We start from the raw sequence: 26,602 nt of genomic DNA on the forward strand, positions 1-26,602 counted from the left end.
GAAAAAAAGAGCTCTGCTTACGGCCAACAATCTGTGCCCACAGAGATGCCAGGGAGTAAATGCTTCAGCAGAATATGAAAAAAAAAGCAGAAATTCGCTGTAATTTATGCCACTTGGTCCACTGAAACACTGCTCGGGTTCAGCCGGGGACCTGAGCTCGGCCTTTTTCCCCCGAGCCAACCTCTCCTCCTCCGAGTCCTCAAAGTTAGAAACATCTTTTGTATTCCAGAGGCCAAAGGGCCAAACTTGCCTTTAATTAAAATGCATATTCTTTAATTAAAGGCCCCATAACACATGAAGGGCATTCATTGAAATACGATGTGTGACATAGTCATTACCCTGCTGTTAATTACTAATTAATGAAGCTATTTCAATTAATAGCTTCCCCACTGTCACTCTGGCTTTGACAGGGCTCCGTGCTGAGAAGCCGTGGAGGAATCACAGGCGATCGTAACTCCTGGAACGGCACCAAAAGGCGTCAGCTGAATATTCATGTCGGACGGCGTTAACACTTTTCAATTAAACATAATAAAGTAAAAGCTCCGTCAAAAGTGGATATCAAACACGCGCCAGCCTTTCCCTCTCCCCCTGTTCTCCTCCAGCTTGTCAAAAATAACTGGAAAGAAGGAGAAAAAAAAAAAAAAAGAAGTTTTTTTTTCTTTTTTTGTTCTCCTTTGACACCTCAGGCTGGAGCATGATTTATCAGGCTGCACAAGGTGAAGATTTACTACATGCCCAGGCTGCACTTGGAGCACGACACGCTCCCAGGCGGATGTTTTTTGTCCTAGGACCAAGTGCTGCGTTGCTGTCCTGTTTTCTCCACTTCCCTGCACTTCCACTGCGGTGGGCACGGGCCCCCCCAGGGCTTCCCGGCCCCGTGCTGATGTTGGAGAGCTCAGGAGCTGCATTTATTTTCCGTAAAGGGCATCCCCAAGGGCAGGTTCCAGCCTCTGAGCTGTGCCACCGAGGGGCTGCTGCACGAGGAGCAGCGGGATGTGGAAGCTCCTTGCCATCCGCCGAGGTGTGCGGGTCCCACGACGTGCTCACTCCGCTGGGAAAGCTTGGGCGCCATCTGCTTGAAGATTTTCAGCTAAAACACGTGGAAAAGAAAAGCAGTCTTCTGGCTGCAAGAGGAGTTTCCACGGAGCATGTCCACGTCGAGCCCTCAATGATTTAACAGCTCGCGTTTTCAGGCAGACATTAACAGGGGGGAGAATCTTGAAGAAAGTGTCATTTGCAGAAAACAAGAAATTGGGAGAAAAGCAAAATATTGTCCCACCATCCCCATCGTGTGGGTGCAGAGCAGTCTCCTGTGGTTTGCTGCAGGAAGCAGGAAATTTGGGACCTGGCGTGCAGGTACTGCTGCCACGAAGACAGGAGGCATGGGCTGGGGGGGGGGCACCAGATTCCTGGTGGCTCCAGGAAAAGACATTTGCTGTGCTTGGGGTTTGGCAACAGCAATGAAATGAAGGAGGGTGGAGGGACCCACGCTTCTGCAGAAAAACCCTAGGCAGAAACCTTTGCCCCGTAAACACTGTCGGTGAGAGCAGGCGAGGGCAGGGAGCTAAAGGCACCGCAAGGCTCAGGGGCAGGCGGTGGTCTCAGCCACGGTGATGCGAGGCAGGAGAAACTCCACAGGAGTCAAGTGAGTGACATTCATGCAAGAAACAATGGGAAATGGGAAGCAAGGACACTAAATTCAATATTCAGGAATACTCTCAAAGCTGGCTAAATAAATAGTCTCAGCAACTGAACACCCCCACCCTCCCGCAAAAAAAAATAAAATAAAATAAAAAATAATAAAAAAGACATTTTTCCTTGTCCCTGTAAAAAATGCAAATTTTCTTCAGCATTTCAGGATTAAAAAAAAACAAACCAGCTCTTGCAAAAAAATACCAGTGCCTTCCTGGGGCTGGGGGGCAGTATGAAAGCATTTTCTTTATCAGAAGCAGCTGCCAGGTGTGCTGACCATAAGGCAGGACAATTTTACCTGCTGCGAACCCAGCACTAGACCCCAGCTGTCCTTACAGTGCTTATTCTGTCTCGCAGCAGTTTTGCTTGCAAAACATGAATCTTGCAAGAGTACAGGCAGATGAAGGGGTCAATACTTAGAAGAAAATGTCCCAGGCTGGGTAAGCAGCACTACTGAGTGCTTCCTTTGGCCCCCCATAAAATCTGTTCTTATATTCCCTTCTTCTTTTCCCTTGCTGCTATTGCCAGACTGACTGCTCGAAAGCCAGCATAAGGGCAGCCCAGTCGATCTGTCCAGATGTGGCTGAAGAACGATGTTTTTTTGTCCTTTTTGCTGGCTGACCCCCAGAGGCTGATCTCTGAGGTCTCAGTTCGGGCTCAGCACTGACTCTCCTCCCTTTTCCCTGGGCAGCAGCCTCGCCTGGTTTCACTCGATGACACCCAGGGGCTTTCCCACGTCCAGGACAGACCAGGAGGGAGGGAGCTGTACTCCTGCATCAGTTGTTAACCTCTGACACGTAATTTGGAGCCACGCATCGCCATAAAGCCTTCACGGATTGCTCTTACAATGTAATAGGCCCTCGATCTGCTGCGTTTGTGCAGGGTACGGAGGGCAAATTAATTAATTGGACAGGCTGCTGTTTAGTTTGAATGCTGTGCCACTCTCAGAGGCTGGGAGTGATGGATTCATACCCAACCTCCCTGGTGCAGGTAACATTCAACATGGAAAAGAGCCAGAACTCACACAAAACACTCTTCATACATTTATGTGGGAAATGCTGGTGTTGCAAAAGTCGCTGAAGCTCAAACACCCGTGCTGTGCACTTCTGCTCTCCGTTACAGGTGCTCCCCTGGGTCTGCAAAAGCAAAGAAATGTTTCAGGAAATGTCCAAGAAGTATTGCCTGAGATTGGGGATGTCCTTCCCTGGAAATATTAATCCACCAAACATGGATGAATCTCCTGGAATAATCCTCTCTAATGCACGTTCAGGAAATCAATTCTGTGTTTTATTCTTTAATCCCGAAATCTCCAAGGAGGAGGAGGAGGAGGGTGAGAACGGACAGACACTATCAAAACAGAATAAAAACTGGCACTGCATTGAAGGCAGAGAGAGAAAAACATGTCTTTATTGAGAGCAATAACCTCCCAGTGGTTAAGATTTGCCCACAACCACCGAAGCCCCGAGCAATACCAAAATTCACTGTTTCTTACTTATGCTGCAGTTTTTGGGTCTGCAGAAGTGCCAGAAGACGTAGGTGCTAAAGCAGAAACCCTCTGGGTTTGCCGGGCTCTGGGAACACCTGGAGGCAGGCGCATTATTCGGGCTGCCAGCCTCAGGGCCCCTCGCTAAATCCAAACAGAAAGCCGAGCAGTATCACCTCAAATTGCATTAACTCGCTGTTACACGTGCCCACACGACTGGGCAAACTCCCACGGCAAATTTGGCGTGTAATGGTGTGCGTATTAGCACGGCCAGATTTGAGACAACTGCAAATCTGGTTCAGTTTCCATCCTGAGGAGCTTTATCCGTATCCTCTAAACCTGTGGGTAATACTTCTTAGTGATGCTCTTTCGGCCACAGTTCTCATCCTAAACCTTTTAAAATACAGATGGTGCCAGGCATGTTTATCGAGTGGCTCCCCAGAACAGTTCTCGTTTTTCCAGCTGCTAGGAAGAGTTTGTCCATCTCGAGGCTCTGCGGAGAGGCTCCGTTTCTGGATTTCACTAATTTCATCCTAACTCAAACCAAAATTGCATTTCTGACAATATTGAAATGATCTGAGGTACTGAGAGAGATCACTCGATATTTGGTGTAGTTCAAAAGACAAAGTTTGGTGACACGAAGGCTAAAACTTTAAATTTAGCTCCTCACAGAGAAAAGAAAACAATCTGATTTGGAGGTCAATCAAAATTTCCCCAGAGTTTTTTCTACCACAAATAAGCAATGAGTTAAATTTGAATGCTGCGCTCCCAGATGATTCCGGGCATGAATTCCCCAGAAAATGGGCACCCGTTGGAAAATGTCCCATGTGGAAAGGTTTCTCATGGTCCCTGAGTCCAAAGCCTTTCACTGGGGTGCAGAACAGCCCCTTTCCCACCAGCACTGGCCCTCCTGGAAGCACAGACACAGGCATTTCTCGGGTCCCCCCCTCCGCAGTGTGTGTCCCACCCGGAGGTTTCTGTACCATGCCAGGGAGGGGGCGGAGGTTTGGGGCTGAGCTCGTGCTGGTCCAGGTGGATCCTGCGGTGGATCCTCCAGCCCTTTCCAAAGAGCAATTGTGATGCTCACGGGCAGAAATAAAGTGAAATAAAACAGATAATGATAAATTACTCATCTGAAAACCTCCTCTCTGGTATCTGGTGACGTTCTTGCTGCTGGTACTATCTGTTTGGAGTGTTTATTCTACTGAGTAAATAAGTAACCAGGGATTGGGGTGCCAAAGAAGGCAAATCCTCCCTCCCCTGAGCCCAGCAGCACTTCTGAAGGGCAGAGGATGAGTCCCATGAAAGCGTTCGCCTCACCCAGGTACGCAGGAGAGGTTATAAATTAGTGGTTTTTGTATGAGACTCGGTAGGAAAGGAGGAAAAAAAAATGAAAGGAATTTAACAGCTGCAATGAGCCTAAATGGTTGCACAGGAAAATCCCCTGTCAGCTGCAAACCGCTTGCCTTTAATGAGGATGCAGGACATGCGCGAGTAGGTTTCTAATTCTTTGTGTAAAACCCTACAGATAATTGCTACACATGTACTTTCCGTTGTCTCCCATGGAAGTGGATTTTTTTCTTTCCTTTGGAGCTGAAATTAAAAACAATTTATTAGAGAATAATTAATGCCGAAGCGCCAGGAGACTGCACCAAGCGCTGCGTTTGGAAGAACAAGAGCGAGGAACCAGCACACGGTGGTTGTACATGGCAGGGAAAGCAATTTGGGAAAGGATTCAGGGGATCAGCCAAAGCTTTTCTGGCAGCTACTTCCACCGTCAAATCATTAGTTTTTGTTAATCCTTCGCAAAAATCTGGTGATTTGAGAACGAAATTTTGCAAGTATTTCAGTGGTGCTGTAGGACACCAAATCCTATTACTGGATAATGGGACTGTGGCCTCCCAGGAGCAGAGGCGCTTTGGAAGATGCGGGTCTATATGGGGGGCTCTCCTCTTTTCGTTATTGAATTAAAACCTTCCTCACCGCTAATCCTGCACTGTGAGCTGTGTGAGCGGGGAGCTGGAAGGCAACTGAAGCATAAAACCCTGTTACTGCTCCCGGGGCCGACGATCACGCTGGGATTTTCAGTTATCCCTGGCATCTTTGCTGGTGGAGCTCCAAGGGTCCAATCCCCAAGGGTCACCATGCCCAGAGACACCCCAAAATCTGCAGGGGGTGTTCTGGAAAATGATTCTGAAGAAAGAAACAAAACAGAGAAGTAGAAAGGGGAGAGTTTAAAGCTGCCAGCAGGAGCTTGATGTCCTCGACTGTAACTCCTCGCCATCTCCCTCCCATTTTTAATTACAAGCAGTCAAACTGTAAAGACCTTAATGGACATCTTAATTATTGCATTAAAGTTTGAAATGGAAAATTCCTCCTCACGTGCCGTGCAGTAGGTCACGGCTGCAATAAAGGGTGATATTTTCCTTGCGAGGGCGCGGGGTGCGACGTGCCCTTTGCAGGACAGCTTTGGGGCACGTCCCAGCCCCGGGGAGCCGGCAGGTGGATGGTAGATCGGGGCTCTGCTGTGAGAGCATCTGCTTGGGTTTTCAGTGCGAAAGCACCAGCGAGAAGTGCTCTTTGCTCTTTCTTTTCTTCTCCAAATAGTGCTGTTTTATCCCTGTGTTTTGCTTTCCATCTGCTTAAATGTGTTTATTGATTTAGTGTTAGGCAAACTGCGATAAAGCAGTGCTCTTTCAGGGCTCTGGAGCCCATGGCAGCTATTGAATGTGCCCTCAACAATTCAAACACAAACTGACCCATCACTTCTAACCCTCAGCAGCAATACAGTGGACCCGTAATTAATCACAAGTTAAGCACAACCCCAGATTTCCAGACCCTTTCACCCATACCTGCCCCTCACTCCCTTCTCTCGGGTTCACACGGTTGCAGGACACCGCGACGAGGAGCAGGGCAGGGTTTTAGGATGGTCTCTGGCTACTGAGAGCTTCCCGGGTCAAAAGAGTGTCTGTCAGAGGTTGTTCATATGTTTATAAGCAGTGGAGCAAAAGGACAAGGAAGGATGGGGATCAAACATCCTGCTAAGTTACCTTCAGCGCTGTTTTGGTAGCACAAAGTTTCATCCTACTTTTTCTGAGCACATTGAGGACAAAATTAGCGGACTCCATAGTCCTCAAAGATTCCTCCTCGACTATGCAGCTCTACAGGTAAGGTTTTAAAATTCCTTCAGTGGCTACTTCTCCTTTTTAAAAAGCTTTTTCCCCCGGTGTGAGCTGCACCACCACCCTGCGGGCGCACGCTGGGGCAGGCGACGGCTGGCACAGCGGCACTGGGGTGCTCTTGGCCTCTCGCTGCCCACCCGGACCTGCTGTGCCAGCTGTGCCAGGGCCAGGTGCAGCTCTGGGCAGCCACATCCCAAATCTAACAGCTCCCTCTGTTGGCATCTGCATGAACCTATCAACGAGGATGTAAAAAAATTGGCAAATTATTTTTTTTCAGTCTCCAGGTGGAAGGCGGTCTGTCCGCCGGGCATGTCCCACCCAACAGAAGACTGGTTTCATTTGTGTTATTGCTCTAACTACTGACACCAAACCGTGTCCCCTGATGCCAGAGTCTACAGCTCTGCTGAAGGCAGCTTTTCAGTCATTTTTCCAAAATCAGACGGAAAAAAGCTGTAGCATATCTGTGAGGATGCTGTGGAGATCCGCCAGCCCAGCTGCTCTCCCAGCCCAGCCTCTCAGCCCTAAGGAGTCGGTCTCACTAAGCACACTCCGGCTCTGTCTGTCTCTTACCGACCACGGGAATAAGCACCTCTGCATTCATTTTTCAAGGAAAACCACAAAATCGGTGTGCAAATGATTTGCTGCCTTTATTTTTCAGGTCCTTCCGTAAGAAAAAAACTCTGACAGCAAGCTTTGGCAAGGGCTGCTTAAACTAATAACCGTACAGATATGCAAAAGGGTTTCAATACTCTGCTGAAGATGTATGAACGTAATGAAACCTGAGCCTCAGATCTACAACTTATTGGCCAGTTTACAGAAACGGATAATGCAGACAACCCACCAGAGCGCTAGCTGTGGTACAAGGAAGGCACAGCCAGCATCATCGGTTTGATCACCTAGGACTTCCCTTTGACGATCCCAGTTCCACATCTCCCAGCCTGCAGATCCACGAGGTGGCCCAGCTGCCTCATCTCAACGTGAGTGATTTAAACCGAATTCAACTCTTCCACAAGAAACGGTGCAAGCAGAAAAAAGAACCGGAATCCACTCCTTGTTCTCCTGAGTTGCACCACTGAATGGCCAAGACATTTAAAAAAAAAAAAACACTTTTTTTTTTCTGTATTGCTACAGGAAAGGGCGTGCAAGCAAGCTGCTCAGCTGGGAGGAGGGACAGGGCTGGCAGAGATGCCTGGCTGGCCAGCCTGGGCTGCATTTGCCCTCCCCTGTTACCTGTTGATTTTAAGAAGCTTCCCAGCAGCGTCTGGGTCCTGGCTCTGCAGCACCCCAGCCACAGGGCTGGACCCATGGCAGCAAATGGCCTCTCAGGGAAAAAAGCAAAGAAGAAGAATAAAAGTACTCATCTCTCTGGCCCCAACTTAGACCACACCGATGCTATTTTCCCTCGAGAAGACACCAGGCAGCTGTATCTTTATCTCTTAATACCCCCAATAACTAGCTCAGCTCAGCTTAGCGGCACCCATTACTGTCTCTGCAGTTAAGTATTTTCATTATCAGCCCGTCTATTCAGAAACAGCAAGGTATCTTCCAAGAAATCTGGCCCAAACAAAAGGAAAAGCAGGATTTTTGTTTTTTTTTTTTAAGGGACAGCGAATCAGACTCTATAGCTTTCCTGCACTGTGAGTACAGTTTCAGCAGCTGTAAAGCCAAAGCCGTGATGCTGGCTGTGCGCTCCTCGCTAACCGAGCAGCACTGAATTGTTCTCAGCTCCAAAACCTGGGCTGCAAGCAAGGGGTGGGAGGAAAAGCAATGACTTACTTTAATATTAAATGTCACGTTTAAAATAGAGCCTACAAAACCAGAAACTGTAGGCTGGTAAATCCTTCCCCTCTGGAAATACTGTGGGTTTCGGTGGGAGTACCACAGAAAATAAGCATGCAGAATCAGGCCTCAAGTACATAAAATATAGAATTTGGTAGTTAAATTTAAAAATATTTATAAATAACTTAAGACATTCAGGCTCAGAGGCGTGAACAGACACGTATTTCCCCCGGACATGGGGAAGAGCACGGATCCACACCCAGTACTATGGGTCTCCAACGCAGAAATTCACTTTATGCTTGAAGTAGAAACAAAACGTGCCCACGGCAGGCTCTTCGGAAAGTCTCCCACACCCCTCTGAGAGCACGTGAAGGACACGTCTGATGGAGCAGAGAGCGTTTGGGACCCGTAGCACTGAGCATGACCTATCCTTCCTCTACATTCACAGCATATGGCAAAAGGGCTCCCGGAGGACTGCTGGGCTGCACCCACACCGCGTGGCTGTCCCGTGTCCTGCCGGGCTCGGACACGGAGCAGAGCAGCCAGGGCGTGGAGGGAGCCCTTGGGCTGCTGTGAGCGGTCTGGTGTGGTCTGCAGAACGGATGCAACGTCCTGCCCAAGGTGCAAAGCAGGCACCCAGCCAGAAATCCTCACGTGCCGCGAAGGGAAGCCTTGGATTTGTCTCGCAACCCATTCCCTTGTGCACCCGGGCTGTACCTGCCGAGCGGGCTGTAAAACGAAGGCACGCGAGGGACGGTTAAGGTCAGAGGTACGTTCTTTGGGGTTCTTCCTCTCTTTTAGTTCAGACAAAATGTGTTGAGCGGTGCTCCAAGAGCTGGCAGTCCTCCACGCGATCACAGGGAGGCAGAGCATGGAGGGAGCGACGCTCCGCACGGCAAAGCAGCTCCATCGATAAGCTGGGAGTGCAAACTGCAGCCCCACCGAGCAGGGCAGCCCACCTGGGTGTTTGTCCACTGGAAACAGACTGGGGCAAACCAAGGCCAAAATCTCACTGGAGACGTCGAGCTTGATGGCTCTACAGGCCATCAGCCATGCCCTGAGCAAAAAAAAATGGACTCTAGAAGTCTTTTTGGTGTGGGTTTCATTCAGACCCACTAAGTACTTGGTCTCAGTATTTTTTGTTAAATACCTACAAAAAATAATATTCTTTGGCACTTGTGCAACAATGACACATAGACGTGATGCTCCCCTATCCTTCCTCTGCTTGCTGGACTCCTCTCTACAGGTCAATGTACGCGGAGTCCGTGTCCACCCGCTGGGCCTCCCCAAACACCAGGAATGCACAGAGCCCGATGCTGTTGACAGCAGCCACCAGGTTGAAGACAGAAGTCCAGGCGCCCGTCGTTTCGATCAGGTAGCCAGCCAAGTACACACAGATGACTCCTGGGCACAGGGGGAAGAGAAAGAAATGCACAGGCTGTGGGGCCGCATCCTGCCCGCCCACAAGGATGAGCTGCAGGAAGGTGCCTTACCTAGGAGGGCTCCACCTGTATTTCCAACACCTGTAAAATGAAAAAAAGGGAACTGTCATTTTGCCTTGTCTCATGGGAACCGCGTATTAGAAACCCAAAGACGCGGGCAGCTTCACCTGGCTTCCCACCCGACCCCTGATCTGGGGGGCGGCAAGGTGGCAGGGCCAGCACCGCTTCTCCTCACCCCCTCCCCTTCCTCCAGGCGGATGGAGGACAAAAGAAGCAGCAGCCTGTGCAGCCACCAGGCCCCAGGGAAGGCAGCTGCACGCACAGAAGGGTGCTGAGGCTGCAAGCACGGAGCAGCCGTCCCAAAGAGCTACAGCTGCTAAAACCCAGCCGCCCGGCCCCGTGTGCCCCCATGCACAGCACCTCTCCAGCACAGCCCCAAGCCCAGAGGAATCCTTACCGAACAGCAAGCCAGCACAGGAGGGGGCCAAATCTTGCACATTTACTGAAATACCACTAGTGAGAAACAGAGAGGGGGAAACGCCGGTTTTAATGGAGCACAATTTGCTTTTTCATCATTCGCACAGAGCTTAGCTTGTCACACAGATGGAAGGAGCCTAGACAACCCACGGCACTGGCGAGGGAAGACGAGGAGGGAAGAGGCTGAGAGTGGGGCAATGCAGGAGAGAACCAGAAGGGTTCAGCTCCAGGCACTCAGAGGGTCCAAACCACAATTCACCTCCCGCTTCGTGCCCCTGCTCGCAGCACGGCCAGCCCCTCCTCGGGAAGTGCCAGGTTTAGCGCCTCAGTAAGGCTGGGGGCAGCCTGCTCTGCGAGCCCACAGTGACGGAGCTGAGGGCTGCAGCTCATTGCTGCTCTCATTACCTGTGGTTAAAGGTCTGGAGTCCGACCGAGGCCGAGGCGAACACTATGGCTTTGCAAAAGCTGGATGTCTGGCCCAGGCACAGAGCAAAAATACTGGAGACACCGGAGCCGATGACCTGGAAGAAAGGGGAAATGAAATACTGCAGCGGATCTTCTGTGAGGCAGAAAGCAAGCCCTTTCGCAGACACACTGTGCCCTTTTACAATGCGAACAGCTCGTGTGCGCGGTGCTCTTTGAGTCTTTGCTCCCCCCAGACGGACACGATGGGGGCAGAGGCAGTGCAGCGCAGCAGGCAGGACACATCGTGCTCTCTCCTGGGTTTTCCATTTCTGCTCATCCTTGCACTGCTTCTTCCCTCAGTATCTAAAGGGCCCTTTGCAGTGACAGCGTACAGCTGGCCCCTGCCTGTGGAGGAAGAGCTCCTCGGAGCACCCACACAGCTCCAAGCACAACGTAACTGTGGGTCCACGCTCTGCTCCTTGCTCAGGTTTTCCTCTGCATTTCATTTCCCATACACGCCAGTCAAGTCTGTCTGCAAAGCTACAAAACCTCCCCCCCGCAACCACCAACCCAGCCCCGTAAGCAATCTGATCTGCCTCGCAGCAGCAGCATGCAAGCAGAGGTCTCTTACCTGCATGAACTTACGAACGGTGATGGTCTTGTACCCTGGAAGAGAAAGGAAGAGTCCCACGTAAAGACAGAGCAACAGGTTTCCTTGTGCTCCTGCCAGGAGAGCACAAGGTAGTGGATATCAGATGGCCAGAGCTCATCTCTGGATGGATACTGTGAGATCAAAGGGAGCTCCAAGCACGTGGATGGGACTTGGACCATGCAGTATTTACCCCGCTTTCATATCAGAACTGCATGCTGTCTGTTTGCTGAGATTTCTCCACCTTAACAAGCCCAAGTCCTCCCATCCTGGTTCTATTCCCAGACTGTATAGAATAAGAGCTAAGGAAAAGCCAAAAGAGCTCTTACCCTGGTTAATTAAATGATCAGACAGAAATCCACTGAACAAGCTTGTTGGAATTGCAACCAGCCAGGGGACTACGTTAAACACCCAACCCTGAAAGAGAGCAAAAGTCAAGAGAGGGCTGCTGTCAGAGCTCAGCTTACTTGCAGATGTCTGTAGAAAGGAAAAAATGAAGGGATCAGGACTTCTTACAGGATCTCTACCCCCTTCCTACCACAAGCTCTCACCTACAGCCCGCAGCTCTCCAAAACCTGCAGCCCATCAGGCACAGCACAGGGCTGTAGCATTTGGTAGGTGTGCTGCCTTTCCTTCTGTCTCCGTGACCCTACCTCCAGGGCAGAGGCAGAAAGCTCAGAGGCGAGGGATTAAACATGGCAAAGTTTAGTGTTCAGCAAGGTGATGTGGCAGAGAGCCGCAGAGCCCTGGAAAGCAAGCTGTGGATGTTGCTCTGCCCCGGGGGTCATCAGAAAAGCTGCTGGCAAAATTTCCAACAGCAGCTTCAACCTCATTAGCAGCGTTACTGCAAAGCTGAGGGAATGTAGCTGGATTTTCTAATGCCAGGATTAGGTAACATTACAGTAGCAACATACTTCAGACTATTTTCAATTAAGCAGGCTTGCTGCATTTGTAATCACAGATGATTGCTGGTCATCTGGATTACAGCTGCTCACAGGCGTTTTGGTGCCCAGATCCCATGGGGAGTTGAAATCAGTGTGTGCTGGGGCCGGGCTTCATCTCAGTGGGTAGAATCAACCCATCCCTCATCCCCTCCAGCCCCCTTTGCTGAGAGCCCACCTCCCCACGGACATCTCCCTCCCTCCCTTGCCGCATCAGGATGCGTGGGAGGGCTGAATAATCCTGCTTTTGAATAATCCTGTTTCAACTGCTCCTGGCAATCATACCAGGGCCCATCTGCATCTTTCAGCACCTTTTAATGTAGGTCCTTGGTCACTTTTGGAAATGTTATCCCACAAGGTTTGTGGCGTAATGTCTGTGGCATCTCGTGACGCCAGCTGGGGTCACCCAGCAATCAGTCCCAACACACCAAGGCCACCCCTTGTCTCATCCCATCGCCAAAACCCTCCAGCCAGGTGGGCTGCAGGTGGCAGGCTGCACAGCGGTGAAGGCATCTCACCTGCAGCAAGGGTGGCCGACCAGTAGGTGACACAGTTTTACCATGCTAAGGATTATCATCAATCCCTTAAAATCAAGCATTGTCAAGCCCCGTTTTATTAAAATGCATGAAGCGATTATGGGATGCAGGGGCACTATATGGAGCATCTTACATAAGAGCACCATGATATAAGGCTTAACAGATGGCAAATTACTGCCACGCAAGCATATTACCAGAGGTGCACAGATCTTGTCACAACAATATGTTTACTGGTTTAATACACGATTTTAAAATAAATATCAAGCATGCCATAAAGCGCCTTACAAATGTAATGTTAAAAGGCATTTGTAAGCAGCTCTGGAAATTATAAAAAAAAACACTAACAGAGCCATTGTGGAAAAGGATGTCTCAGTTTCTGAGAACAAGAAGATAAAAATAGTAGCTCTCAGCCCAGATGAGTCTTGCCTAGGTTTCTGAAAAATGGGAACGTCGTTTGTGGTGAGGGGAGGGAAGCTTTAACAGTGTTTTTAGACTACACATTATTAATGGTAGTTAGCACTTATTGCCGGTATCTCTGAGCTATACAATGTCAATATAGTTAAAAACCTTATGAAAACCCAGGAATGGTGGTCATTTACAACGGCATAGTACAATGAGCTCCGTGCCATTTGAAGATCATCCCTCCCTCAGAAGAAAAAAATAAAAAATAAATAAAATAAAATAAAATAAAATAAAATAAAATAAAATAAAATAAAATAAAATAAAATAAAATAAAATAAAATAAAATAAAATAAAATAAAATAAAATAAAATAAAATAAAATGCAGTCTGAAAACCAGACGTAACCCTCTCTTCCCTGCCTGGAAGGTGCCCCAGGTCTGCCTCACTTTAGCATCCCTCACCAAGCCATTAGAAACCGGCCTCTGCCTACCCAGAGGGAGGATGCTCGTGCGCATCTCAAGATGTATGCATGGAGAAACGCCTCCTGGCCCCGCAGGGAAGCCTCCCATCTCCTCCTGCCTCCCAGCCTGCTCTCACCAAACCCCTCTGTCTTCCCCTTGCTCCCCAGCCCACCCGCTTCGGTGGGCACCCAGCACCATCCCCTCTGCACAGAGACCAGCCCTTCCTGCGTCTCGGCCACCTTACCTTTGACTCGGGGAAAGTTTCCTTAAAGAAAGTCGGCAGCCAGGAGAGGAGAGTGAAAAACGTGCTGGATGTAGAAAGCTGAGCGATGATGACAGCCCTGAGAAAATACAGCGGGGAGGGAATAATCAGCACTGACAGGTCACGCTGAGCGAGAAAGGGCCATTCTAGCAATGCAGTATTTCAGCTCCTGGTCTATAAATAAATCCCTTATAGCACTGCCGTTGCTTCCTGAGATTTTTTCGCAGATAACTACTGCTCTGGGCTCGCAGCACCACGCGTTCCCCAGCTGCCCTCACCAGGGCGGATGCCTGACGTCAGCCATGGGTTCAGGCCAGGTTCACCGTGTGAACCATGACTGTGTGAGCACATCTCTGCAAAGTCCCTCCAGCACGGCAGGAGGTGTCATTTAGGGCTTTCTAAGGCTGTGTTATCAGCAGATGTCCCACGGCTATTCAAGGCAAGAAAGGGCAGCAAGCTCCATCACCCTCCTCCCTGTCTTTAGCAGCACCTGGGAACCTGCTGCCGCCGTGCTTGGATGAGCCTCACTGCAAAATGCAGACTCCCCCCCAAAAAATCTCTATTCCAGAGATGCTTTGGCAGCAATGCAAACCCAGCCCGTGCCTCCCAGTGCCCCTGAGCAGCGCTGCTCAGCAGCCCACTGCAGGCAGCATTTCTAACACGCACGGGGAGCATGGCTTCGGAGGAGCACCACACTTATCCAGGGAAATGCCTCCAAAAGAGAAAGATTTGCCAGCAATATTTAAGCCTAGCATTCCTCCAGACAGAACAAACCCCACCTTCCATCAAGCTCACGCTTTCAGTTCTTTATTTACATATGAGGGATTAGAAAATGTGGTGGTGTTTCCCAAATACTTAAATAAGAGAACAAGCTCAGAAGAAGCAAGCAGGCAGAGGTGGCAATGCCGCGGCGCAGAGGAGCTCTCCCAGCCGGCCGTGGCTGCGCGGGGCCACTTCAGCTGCCTACCATATGGGTGCCTTCGTAAACAGCTGCTTCCAGGGCACTTTGCTCTGCTTGGACATCGAGAGGCCTCTCGTTAAATATTCTATGGGGATGGTGAGTTCTGCAGGGAAGGAAACGTACAAATGAAAGCTCTGATCAGCAATATTCTGTGCAGCTGGAGGGAGCCCTGTGAGACCTGTATGAGAATCTTAAATCTCTTTCAAACTCTTTTTTCTTTTGTAAAACCAGCATTGGATGCTCATGAAAACACCTTGTTTATGTTCACCAAGCATCTTCCACTGCATCCACGCACTGCCCCACCCAGCCACCTTCCCAGCTGTTGCATCTCTCATCACAACTGGACAGAAATCTCTTGGGGCAGGGACGAGGTCTGCATTTAGGGCAGCACCAGGCACAAGATGAGCTGGGCCCCTACATACCACACGCTAAGAGCACTGTAGCCAGGTGTAATGGTTTGCCAATGTGTGGAATTTCTCCCAGACAGTTATTTGGGAAGAGATATTCAGATTAACCGCTTTTTCAAAGCTCTGTGTGTAGATGCTCTCAGTTGGGAATAAGTATCTCGCCCTGCTTAAACTTAATCCACTTACAAGATCACGCTCCGCTTGGCGTTTTCACTGGTGCTTAAGAGTACTGAGGAGTCAGGGCGACTCCCAACAGCAACATAATCCAGTGTGGGACTGAAACAGCAACATAAAAGCTCAAAACATTGTTTCTGGGTTCAGCATCTTCGGCCAGACACTGTTTATTATACAAGATACCCGAACAAAATTCACTGTGTAAAACCAGGCGAGCCCTTGGAAACCCCGAGCCCTGCAGCCCAAGGGATGAGGTTGAATTTACCTTTCTCCGTCAGCAGGTACTTGCAGGTGCAGTAAACCCAGAGCAACGTGAGCAAACCAGAGAAGTAGAAGACGCTCTCCCAGCCGTACCAGTCCAGGAGCAGAGATCCTGCACCACCGATCACCAGCGTCCTGGAAGGGAAGCCGCAAGCTGGCTCTTGGGTCTGCCAAGGGCTGGCCGAGGACACCGGGATGGCATGGAGCCATAAGGGAGGCTTCCTGGGATGGATGCTGCACGTCCACCTGCTGCACCCTGTGGCTTTGCAGCCTGCTCTGGTCCCGGCAGGGCCAGGTCCTGAGCCGGGGATGCTCAGCACCTCACCCCCGAGCTCTCAGCTGCAGACTGAGTCCCACTTTTCCCACCCCCATAAAAACAAAGCGATTAAATGCAGTGGTATTTCTATTTGGCTTTTAAGCAACTCTTCTGTTTAGAAAGGAAATTCTCATGGAAATAGAAGAGATGGGAAAGTTGTATTATCGCCATCTGTCAGGGAGGACAGGTAAGCAGTCTCGCGCTGACCCCTGCTCTTCCTACTGGATCAGGCTGTTCCCCACAGTAAATAAATATTGCAAACGCTCTTCAAAGTCTGTCTCGGAAGGAAAGAAAAAAAAAAAACCACCACATAAATCCTTGACACACACAAGAGCAAACCGTGCATTTCAAAGACCACAAAGTCTTCAGCAGCGTGTGCATGAGAGCACAGACAGCAACTGCCTGAGGCTTCCCCAGCTGCAACCGGCATCCTCAAGGACCCAGGAACCTGCCTGTACTTTGGGCTGCAAGTTTTGCCTCCAACTATTTACTGTCCTTTCATCACCGTGATGTCCTGAGATTGTCACTCGCTGCTCAAAGCCATCTGCCTTTTGAACTTACCCGAACTGCGAGCCGGTCCCCACCGTGCTGTAGGTGAAGGCTCGCTCGCTCTCCCGGACCCTCTGGGACAGCAGGCTGGCCAGCGATGGGAAGTAGACCCCTGAGCAAGGGAAGGAGGGCAGGGGGCTGTCAGGGTAGGCCCTCATAGGCAAGCCAAAGGCAAATTTAAAAAATGCATCAAGAGCTAAACACTGAGACAAAGCAACGACACTTTGCGTGAATTCAAAAGAGGGATATAGCAGAGTAAAGGAATCCATCACAAGGAAAGGTTTGTTTGTGTCTTCTCCGTAATTCCATTCCATCATCAAAACTGCTACCGTAAGTTCATCAGTGCCAGTGCTGCAATTTGGCAAGGGGAAAGGAAAACCATCCCAAATTATCCAGAGGTTTTGGCAAGGACCAATTTTCACCAAGTGCTTTGAAGGAGTTTTAAAACACAGAAAAATCTAAATCTGATTTCAGAAGCCAGCAGCTGTAGCTTCTTATTGTGGCAGCCCATGCTTGGCAGATAGATTTCTATGGGGGAATGATTTGTGGGTGACTTTAGAAATGTCACACTTTTTTTTTCTACAGAAGCTCCAGGTGCAGAGGCAGCTTTGAGACAGAGGCTTGCTTGAACACGCAGGAGGAGTTCATGCACTGCAAACCAAATGGCTTGCACCTGAACCTGCGAGCCCCGAGCAAGGAGCCTGTGGGCAGACAGACACGCGTGCTCAGGACACGGGTCTCACCTTGCAGCAGCCCCATGAGGAACCTGGAGCAGGTCATGAAGACGAGATGGGCAGAAGAGATGTGCGTGAGCAGCGGGGTGATGACCGTCAGGAAGCCCCAGGCTGACGCCGAGAGGAGGAGGACTTTCTCTCCTCCTATTCTGGAAGACAGAAAACGCGCATCAGAAATGAGCAGCAGGAGAAAGGGCAAAGGCCCTTTCAAAAATTCAAGCATTCTTCCCAGTTCAGCTGGTTTTTAAGAGCAAATTGTCCGTCTAACCTGTTCTTCTCCTCTTACAGAGGTCTTAGCCCTGCCGGGAGCAGGATCAGAGGAGCTGGCCTCCTCCCCTCCCACCTCCACGGGAGCGTGGGACCCCACGAAGGGGCCCAGTGACAGCCCCGGAGCAGGACACGTGCCAGCCACCAGGACGGCTCTCGGTGGGTGCTGCCCGTCCAGCACCAGGCACCAGCACGCAGCCACCCCAAACGCTTGTCCCTGATGCAGGGGAAACCCAAGCTGCTGCTGCCCTTCTGCTTTTCTTAGACAATGACCACGTCTTTTCATCCATCTGCTCTCCTGCATCAGCTACGCCTTCCTGTTAGCAGCTAGGGGATTTTTTTTTTGCTGGCATTTGCTTGCAGACTATTAAGGAGCATGACAAAATTGCACAGTGCCCTGCATGGATAACACACTCCTTCCTTCTCACAAAAGGTTTCGCAGGAAAGCCCTCCTCACTAAGGAGAGGGAGGCTGGGGAAAGGAATGTGAGTGGCTAATTAACCAGATCTTTCCTTACAGCTAGCTGGGGTAGTTGTTTTTTAATTGATGTGATAGACCAAAGGCATTCAAAACATGATGGAAACTCTGATAGGGGCTTGCTTGGGAAAAGATTGCACAAGAATGTAGGGTGGAAACACTGGAGGTGCCGAAATGGAAACGAAGACAGAATAGATTATTTCAAATAGAAAAAAGCTGTAGTCCTTGCAAGAAGGAAATCTTTCATCTTGTGGTTAGTGACTGCAGCCATAAACCCTTCCAAACGGCTGTCGGACACAGCTGGGATTAAACTGTTTGTTAATGGACAAATAACACTCCCAGCGAGCAGCAGCTATGAACCACGCAAGAACTCAGCATTTATCACTTTCCTAAAATCAAGTCCACTTTACACCCACTATTTCTTTTGTCAGCTTCACGTGTAGGGTTGTGGGTTTGCTCTTTTTATTGCAGTTACGGAACCAGTGGTAAAAACCACCTCCATCCGAAAAAAATACGCTGGTATAAAAGTGCTCTTCACCGTTTGAAGGTGAAAAGAAACCACGGTGGTCTAAGTGTCCATTAACATAACTGCAGGCCTCTACTGCCCAGGCAGTAATTACCGTGTGGGCACTCCCTGTGTTTGCTGGGGATTTTGCCTGTACAAAGTCCTTCCCTGCACGCCGCACTGTGAGCATGGCACCAGTTTGAAGACCCAGGAATGTGAGCGGATCGTCAAAACCACACCTGTGCTTCCTGAACCAAGGCTGTGGCAAAGCTAACAGAGAAACCCATAAAGCTTCTCCCACACGTAGGCTTCACCCTCCACCCCGTTACTGTCCCAGGGTGAAACCTGGCACTGTCAACCGAGAGGTCAAAACCAAGTTAGGCGATACTGGAAAAGCCCGAGCAGGGGAAAACACAATTCCAGTACTGGTCACTGATATGTCCTCCGATGATCTGCGTCAAGCAGTAGCCCCAGAAGAAACTGCTGAGCACGACGCCCGACTGCTTCTTGTCCCAGCCGAAGTGAGCGCTCAGGGCGACGGCGCAGATGGGCACGGTGACGCGGGCGCAGTACAGCAGGCACGTCCCCAGCAGCAGCATCGCCATCCACACGCGGCACGTGGGCCTGCAAGGAGAGAGCAGAAGGTGGGAAAAAGGCCAGAGGATGATCTGCCAGGCAGATGGGTGCCCACCGAGCACTTTTACAGGTGGGACTGGTTCGCTCGCAAGCTGTAATGAGTTTGTCCTGCTAAAAAAAGGTCAGCACAATCCCCCTGTGGCACAGTGCTTAGAAACACTTGGAAGTGTGTTTGGTTGGTGACTTTCAAGCATTATGCTAACTTTTATCCCAAAATTATTGTGTCTGTCCGCAGGCTGCAGGTGGACCAGGCTGCTTGGGAGCTGCTGACTGTAGGTCACGGGGAAGGCAGGGCGGAAACCTCCTTTGCTGGGCTTTTTATCCAAACAAAAGCTTTAGAAACTGTTCTTTAAAAGGTAAGGGTAACAAAAGGAAAGGTCAGCGCGTGACACGCTGTCTTGGTAGCAAATATTTGTTATTTGGCATTCCTGCCCATTCCCCAGGGGAGGTGGCATGTCACCCTTCTTAAAAACAACAGAGGTGGAGGCAAGTTTTAGGGAGAGACAGGACGTGGTGGGGCTGAACAGCCCAGAGCGAGGAGCGAAGTCATCCAGCCTGGCCTGGCAAGAAGTTTAGGATAACGTTATTAAGGATGTGCTCGTAGTAACGCTCGGTTTTGGTCTGTGATCCTCAGCCCCAGGACGAGACCTCAAGCAGACGACCAGGCTGGCAGTATTTCTCCCTTCAACACGTGCAGGTGAAGTCCTGCAGGCTGCGTCCACCTCTGCCCGTGAAAAAGAAGCTCAGTGAGAACATAAACTATTGATATTATTTGTATTTGGTTAATTTGGTGCCCAGAAGCCAGAGCACTGAACAAACAGGCTCTCTCTGCTCCAGAGATGATTGTGAAATTCACTGTACCAGGCATTAACCTCGGTGCTTTCCACCCTGCTACACATCCCCGCCGTCTGCCCAGGGAACAACCTGGGTCACTTTTATATTGAAATGAGCACTTACTCCTCTGTGCTGGGTTTATGATAAATGTAGGTTAATCCCACACAGCACAAGCCCATTTATAAACGTGTCAAATGGCCCGGCACGGAGGGAGACAAAGGAACAATGAGAAGTAAAACACACCGAGCAGTTGTGCCCGCTGGAAATGAATTTATTGCCGTTTCCTGACAAGGCAGACAAGCAGCTCCGTGCCGGCTCCTGGCGGGAGGAACTGGGAGCTTTCAGCAGAGCTTTGAAGGTTCGAACCATCCTTATTGTGCACACAGAAACGTACAAAACAGCACAGGAACTAAAAAACCTCACTTATGTTTGCTGAGAGAATAAGGAACCAAGGGTTGACCTGCCTCGGTCACCTGAACCGGCTGACAAACACCCTCCTGGTCTTACGCCGCTCTAAGGGCATGCAACGAGCACGCTTTAATTTGCTGCACAAACAATTTGATTTGTTTTTATCACCTGCGGATGAAAGCTTTGGGCTGGCCGCCCAGCCAGCACCAGGAGCTGTGGCTCCGACCAACTTCAGTTTGCTGCGGCAAAGCCCAAAAACCGCCGGCTCCTGAGTGTCGGAGCCAGCCCAGGAGAGCCTGGGCAGCGGTTTGGGTGCAGGAGGCACAGGGCAGGTGGGGCTAGAAATAAAAGGAAGCTGCTCGGCAGAGCCCTCAGAGGGATTTCCCAAGGCTAGCCGGTATCAGATGCACGCCTGTGCCTGCCAAACCAGTGCTTCTGCCCCGCGGACATGGGCAGCTGCCAGCCTGGAGCGCTCAGCTCCCTGCTACCCACGGCAGCGCAGCGCCCATTTATTTCAGTTCTTGAAGTTGAGGTGACCAAGTAAATGCCTGAGATGTGCGTATGTTTGCTATTATTTAGCTGCCGAGACAGTTTTCCAAACTGTACTTTTCTCCCTGGAGCACACGGAGACCTTTCTGAGCTTCCCCGTGCCTGGAGCTGGGCTGGGCGCTGCCTCTTCTCCCAGCAGCTCTTCTGGTGAGCACGGCAGCACTCTAAGGGGATATGAGATTGGCTTTTTTCCCCCTGTAAGGCTGCATAAGGTATGAAACGGAGAGAAAAAGGCCTGCACAGCTCAGCTCTGTTCCCTCCTGGAGGTGTTTGCAGCGAGGGAAAGCGCAGCCCGCAGGCAGTAACACCCCTGTCCGGGGGAGCTGCGGGCAGGGGGCACAGGAGGAGCCTCACTCTTTTCCAAAACCACTGCTTATGATATATAAAACACGACATGGTCTAGGTGCTCTCTTCGATCACTGTTCCGTTCTATAATTTCATGCCCTTTTCCTGTATTTTTATACGCATCAGTAGACACTTCAGACCCAAACAAGCAGGAACTCTACCGAGGGCTTCCAACCGCCACTCGCTCTGCAGGCAGCACGTCCAGCTAGGAAAATCCCCTCAAATAATATGAGTGTCAAATATAATCACTGGCTGCCCACACCCACCTGAAAGCATGGCAAGAATTATTTCTCTGCAAGGACAACGACGTGCTTACATCAGAGGAAAGAGCTTTGTAAATGCATTTTCTCCTAATTACAGTTATCACAGAGCCTGCCGGTGAGTCAATGTTCTGCTCCGTGCACAACAACAACAGCAAAGGTTACAGGAGAAGCCTTGACTAGCGCAAAGGAGGAAAATTAAAACTGCTTTAGGAGCTAAGGAATAACGACAAACCGAACAATAGTTTTTGTAGCTAACACCAGCCATCCAGGAAGCGGAGCTTTACCAGAATTAGCAAATTTAACTTAAATCGCTTCCCTGATGAGGGCGCAACAACCTGTGCTGGTGATAACCAAACCGAGTCAGAGGCAGGCTCATCTAAACACAAGCAGAAGGAAGTCGCAGGTGTCGGTGCCGTCACGCAGACCGAGCTTCTCAGCTGCTCCCCCGCCGCACGGGGCAGAAACCGCAGCGAGAGGGGCTGCCACCTCCGAAACCATCGGGGGGTGAAGCTCCCCAGCCTGCCTGCAGCCACCCCGCTGACTCAAGCGGTTGTTGCAGGACTGCAGCAGCTCCTCGCCGCCCGGCCGTGCTCTCCTCGCCCGTCGCACCTTCTTCCTTCTCGCAGGGAGCAGGCGCCTGCAGGTGCATCCCCTTCCACGCGCCGCCGGCGCCCTCCTCGCAGCCGAAGCAGCCGTGCAGCTAGAAAATACTTCCTATTTCGTAAGCCTCCAACCACCACCCAGACGGGCTATAATTAGCGCCGAGAACTATAATTGAGTCCTAATGACTGTTCCTGGGTGGCTTTTTGGATGGCAGCAGCCTTGTGTCTGAGCAGCCCTGTCTGGTGAGCCCGGGTTCTCCCCCAAACACAGCCCCGGGCGCTGGGTGGTCATAGTCACGGCTTTGCTTCGAAGCATCCAGTGCTTCACCTGGGACCTGGATCCCACCAAGAACAGGTCCCCAGCCTAGGGCACGGTGTTTAATATTGATTTTTAAGGATGCCTGGGACATCCCGCGGTGGAAGCGGTGCCAGCAGCACAGGGTATCTTTATTTGCAGGGTGTTTTCCTGCTGGAGGAATTTCTCCAGTAGGTGCCACAGAGCAAATATTGATTCAACTTTATTTCTCTTGCCTTGCCTTGCTCCTTTCCCTCGGTCTGCAGTCGTGTTTGCAGACACTGCAGGTCACTGTTAAAATGGACTCGCTGGCGTTGAGGCTATCAGTTAGATTACAGCTCCGTGCCACCTTCAAGGCACGAGCCAGGAGCGCCAGGTGGCTTTTCAGGTGGTAAGAGAGTTGTGCAGACCACGAACGGTCTGCCCCAGCAACAGCTTTTGGATGGAAGCTGTCTCCAGTGCTTGTGGGTGCTGCCCAGAGCTGGAACTGGAAGGGGCAGAAGCCTTCTTGGCGTAGTTTCCTCCTGCAGACAGGGACCCAAAGTGGCTCTGTGGGAGATGCACAGAGGATACGTGCGCTGGAGCCACTCGTTCATCCCAGCCACCCGCAGCAGGCACGCGCCCATCCCTGCAAGAACCCCAGGAGGAGCAGGATGGGGACCACGGGGTGGCATCAAGCTCCCAGCCACGCCACGGGGCCACCACCTGCAGACCGGGGGCATTTCCCTCCTCGTGACCCATTCCCAGCCCCATCGGAGTATCATTTTCCCCCATAAAGAACTTCTGTCCCTGCTTACCTGCCTCCTGCTTTAATTTACAGTAATCACCACAATTACAGCCTGACTGACGTGGTCCGACACAGCAGTCATGCAGACACTCCCGTGCGAGGAGATAATACCCAGGTAGTTATTTTTAACCTGCTTTGACAATCCTCTCACTTCTCTCTCTTTGTTTTTCTTAACAATTTCTCCTACCCTTGAAAATCTAACACGCTTGTCAAGAGAGCCCTTTTTTTTCCCCTCCTCAAGCTGACTTTGTCGTGCTGCTACCCGGCTCAAAGCTGGTGATTTCTTGCTGTCAAAAGTAGCTTTTGGGTTTAGAGGAGTCTTTTTTCCAATCTGCCAGCTTGCAGCCAGCTAGAGCAGCACGGAGGACACAGGGCTTTTTTACTGGGAAAGCTGCTGATTTCCTGTTAGCCTCCTGTGCACAAACTTCTTCCGCAGAGCCACAGATGGCAACAAAGTGGTGTTCAGCGAGCGCAGCTCTCAGTTTATTCCCTCTCTTTATTTCTTGCTTTCGGCAAAAGCAAAGATGAAATTAGATTTCAGCAGCTCTCATGAGCTGGAAATAGTTGTTTAGTCCAGGTGGAGGAGGTGGGAAAATGTAATAATAAAGCACATGCGTGCTTTGCACACTGATCTAAGGACATATACGGATCAGCCATAAATGAAATACGTGCTTAAATTCAGGGTGAGGAACTTGTATGACAAAAAAACCCAACCATCAAAAAAAAAAATGCAACTAAAGCCACAGCATCGTGTTGACAAAAGATCGGGGCACAGAGCTCAGAAAAACAACGTGACCTCTGGCTCCGGGCAAAGAGCGCAGTCAGGCGACTGGAGGCCAGCATGTGGCCAGTGGTACAAGCCCTTTTATCTGTGGAGCTTAAAGAAACTGCTATAATAATCCCTTGTCTTCAGGTGTAGCCAGAGGCTGGGAGATGCAGAGTGGTTTCAGGAGCCATTTCCTTCCCAGGACACACTGACTTCTCTGTGCTCTGTTTCTCTCCTGGAGTCACCATCCGAAGCGTTGTCTCCACGTTGACTGCTGGATCTGCCCAGGGCTTTGTGTGCTGCCTTTGGCCATAGATTTCTCTTCTGGGTGCTTTGGTCTTCCCTCCTGTTCAACCAGAGGTGCTACCACACATCTACTGAAGGGATCCCGCTTGGCACGGTGAGATCTCCAGGCAGAAAGTGCTATCTAAACATCCAGATGTGCTAAATAAACGTGCAAGCAATTTTTCAAGCCCCAAACAGAAATTCCCGAGAGTTGATCTTGGAAGAGAAAGAGCAGATGTGTGATAACGGAGCCACTGGAAACCTGCAGAAAAGTTTGGGAAGGGCAGCGGGAGAGGCAGGATAAATCACAGGGCAAGAACAGTGGAAGAGGAAGGAAGAGCCAGCTGAAAAAAGGGAGGACAAAAGAAGAAGCGGCATGAACAAAGATGGAAAAATAAACCTGCCACGAAGATAAGTGCTTATCTCTCCTTGCACTGACGGTGCAGACAGATCTTGGAAGGCTGCCTGGCATGTCTTTTGTTGGAGCATGAAAGGAGAACCTGTGTCATTTCCCCCACTCGATAAAACCTTGCCTCCATGGCAATAACTTACTACTTACTTGGAAATGTTGACAGCTATTTATTTGCATGTGTTGTTCAAAAACTGCCCACCGAATCGATTTCAGACCGCCCAACCAGCCGCCTCCTGCAACCACCAGCCGGCCCCCGACCTGCTCGTGTGAGCTGGCAGCAGGCTCCCCTCGCCGTCCCCATGTCTCGTTGGCTTTAGACCACAAAACGTCCCCAAACAAGGGCTGCAACCACGCGTGTATGCGGCCGTGCCTGACGGGGACGCGATCTCTGCCTCTGTGAATTACGGCAATAGAGATAACGAGCTGATTAGAGCTACGCTTGTCCTGCTGCTCCTTCACGTTGACTGAATTCTTTCGGTTACTAGCAGCGCTACGGTCGGAATCGTTTCAAAATATGTCTTTCTTGGTAAATGTTTCATCAGCAGTCTCTTGTTTTGGGAAGTGTTATAGTTGTTCGCCCTTTTAGAATAAATTTGGGAAGCTGCAAGGTTCATTCTGGCCAAACGTATGATTTTTTTTCTCAAGAAAAGACATCCAAGTGGAAACTTTTGTTTCATGAAAATTTGTCTTGGGGTTCTTTGTCTCCCATCAGTCCCAATTCACGAACACTTATGGAAAAGTTACAAAGGGGGCGACAAAGAGAAGGGATTTTCGTATTTGCTTTTGGGGGGGAATCTTAAAATTTTAAGCAACACAAGTGCCAAAGGTTTGCTTGTGAGACCTACCTGGCACTCTTGGGACCCTACCTCAGGGGGGCAGCTTGAGGCTGTGCCACCACCGCAAGAAGGGACTGATGATAAACCTCAGCCCACCTCACCCACCCTGATCGCTGCCAGAAGGGGCAAATCCTCCCCTGGGCCACGCGTTCCTCTGCGTTGGCACCGATGTCACCGGCCCCGTGGCTGCCCCTCGATGCTGCCACGGCGGTGGGCTCACCATGGGGACACACTGTCCCCAAAGCGAAGGGGAGCGGGCAGCCTGCCGGGCTCAGCACCTCGCTCAGCACCGCAGCAGCATCAAGACAAACCTATAAAACCCCAAAAGCGCGGGGGGCAGTGGGGCAAAGCCCCGGCTATCGGGGTCACGCTTTGCCTCTGAGCATCACTTCCAGCTGCCACAAGACACTTCTGCACCATCTGTGACTGTAGGATTATTAAACCGTAGGATTGTATAGTTGTAGGATCAGGTGCCCCGCCAGGACCAGGACCAGGACCAGGACCAGGACCAGGACCAGGACCAGGACCAGGACCAGGACCAGGACCAGGACCAGGACCAGGACCAGGACCAGGAGAAGCGTTGGAGCAGGGGTCCCAGGGGCAGCACAGCCCCGCTGCAAGCACAGGACCAAGCACGGGACCACCCCGCTCTAAAAGTGGTCCCTTCGGGCTTAACAGAGGCGCTAATTATTTTAATGACTTAACTTGACAAACGGCTAGCGCTGTCAAGCTCCCGCCCAGCTACCCGCCTGGACTTTATCTTCATTAATTCCTATCACCAGGACAAACATCCTGACTGGAACACGTCGATAAAAACCTCACGGCAGTTCCAGCGGCGTGTTTAAATAACCGACCGCGGGCCAGAAACGAAGGGAGGAGACTTACTTCGTATTCTTAGCCGCCCCCCCCCCCCCCCCCCCCCCGCGTTTCACAGCAGCCCCGCGCCTGGCCCACCGGGAGCACCGGGGGCGGCGAGACCCCGTTTCCGACCCCCGGGGGCGCTCGGAGCGGCTCCCGATGCCGCTTCTCCGCCGAGCGGCGGCGGCTTTTCCACGGGCAGCGCCCCGCAGGCAGCCTTACCTGGGCCAGAAGGGGTCCCCGGCGCCGTCCCTCCTCATGCCGCGGCGCTGCGAGGCCCCGGGGCCGCGCTCGGCGCTGCACAGCTCCGCGGTGCCACCCGCGGCCATGCGGGCAGGGCAGCGCCTTCCGGCCCCGCCGCCTCA

The 26,602-nt window shown here is 51.0% G+C and overlaps 1 protein-coding gene across 1 annotated transcript; it reads right to left on the bottom strand.

Moving 5' to 3' along the window:
* Positions 1-6,982: 6,982 nt before the first annotated feature.
* On the bottom strand, positions 6,983-26,592 carry SLC17A9 (solute carrier family 17 member 9). Its single transcript, XM_080558026.1, has 13 exons — positions 26,460-26,592; positions 18,788-18,985; positions 17,122-17,261; positions 16,391-16,490; positions 15,518-15,648; positions 14,678-14,774; positions 13,693-13,789; positions 11,439-11,526; positions 11,092-11,126; positions 10,461-10,576; positions 10,036-10,091; positions 9,630-9,659; positions 6,983-9,540 (listed from the first exon to the last, which is right to left on the bottom strand). Exons 1-13 carry the CDS (start codon positions 26,564-26,566, stop codon positions 9,377-9,379), a joined length of 1,359 nt encoding a protein of 452 aa, XP_080414152.1. The 5' UTR covers positions 26,567-26,592; the 3' UTR covers positions 6,983-9,376.
* Between the last annotated feature and the right edge of the window lie 10 nt (positions 26,593-26,602).

Source organism: Anser brachyrhynchus, assembly GCF_964034855.1.
Source record: "Anser brachyrhynchus genome assembly, chromosome: 16".
NCBI classification, from domain to species: Eukaryota; Metazoa; Chordata; class Aves; order Anseriformes; family Anatidae; genus Anser; species Anser brachyrhynchus.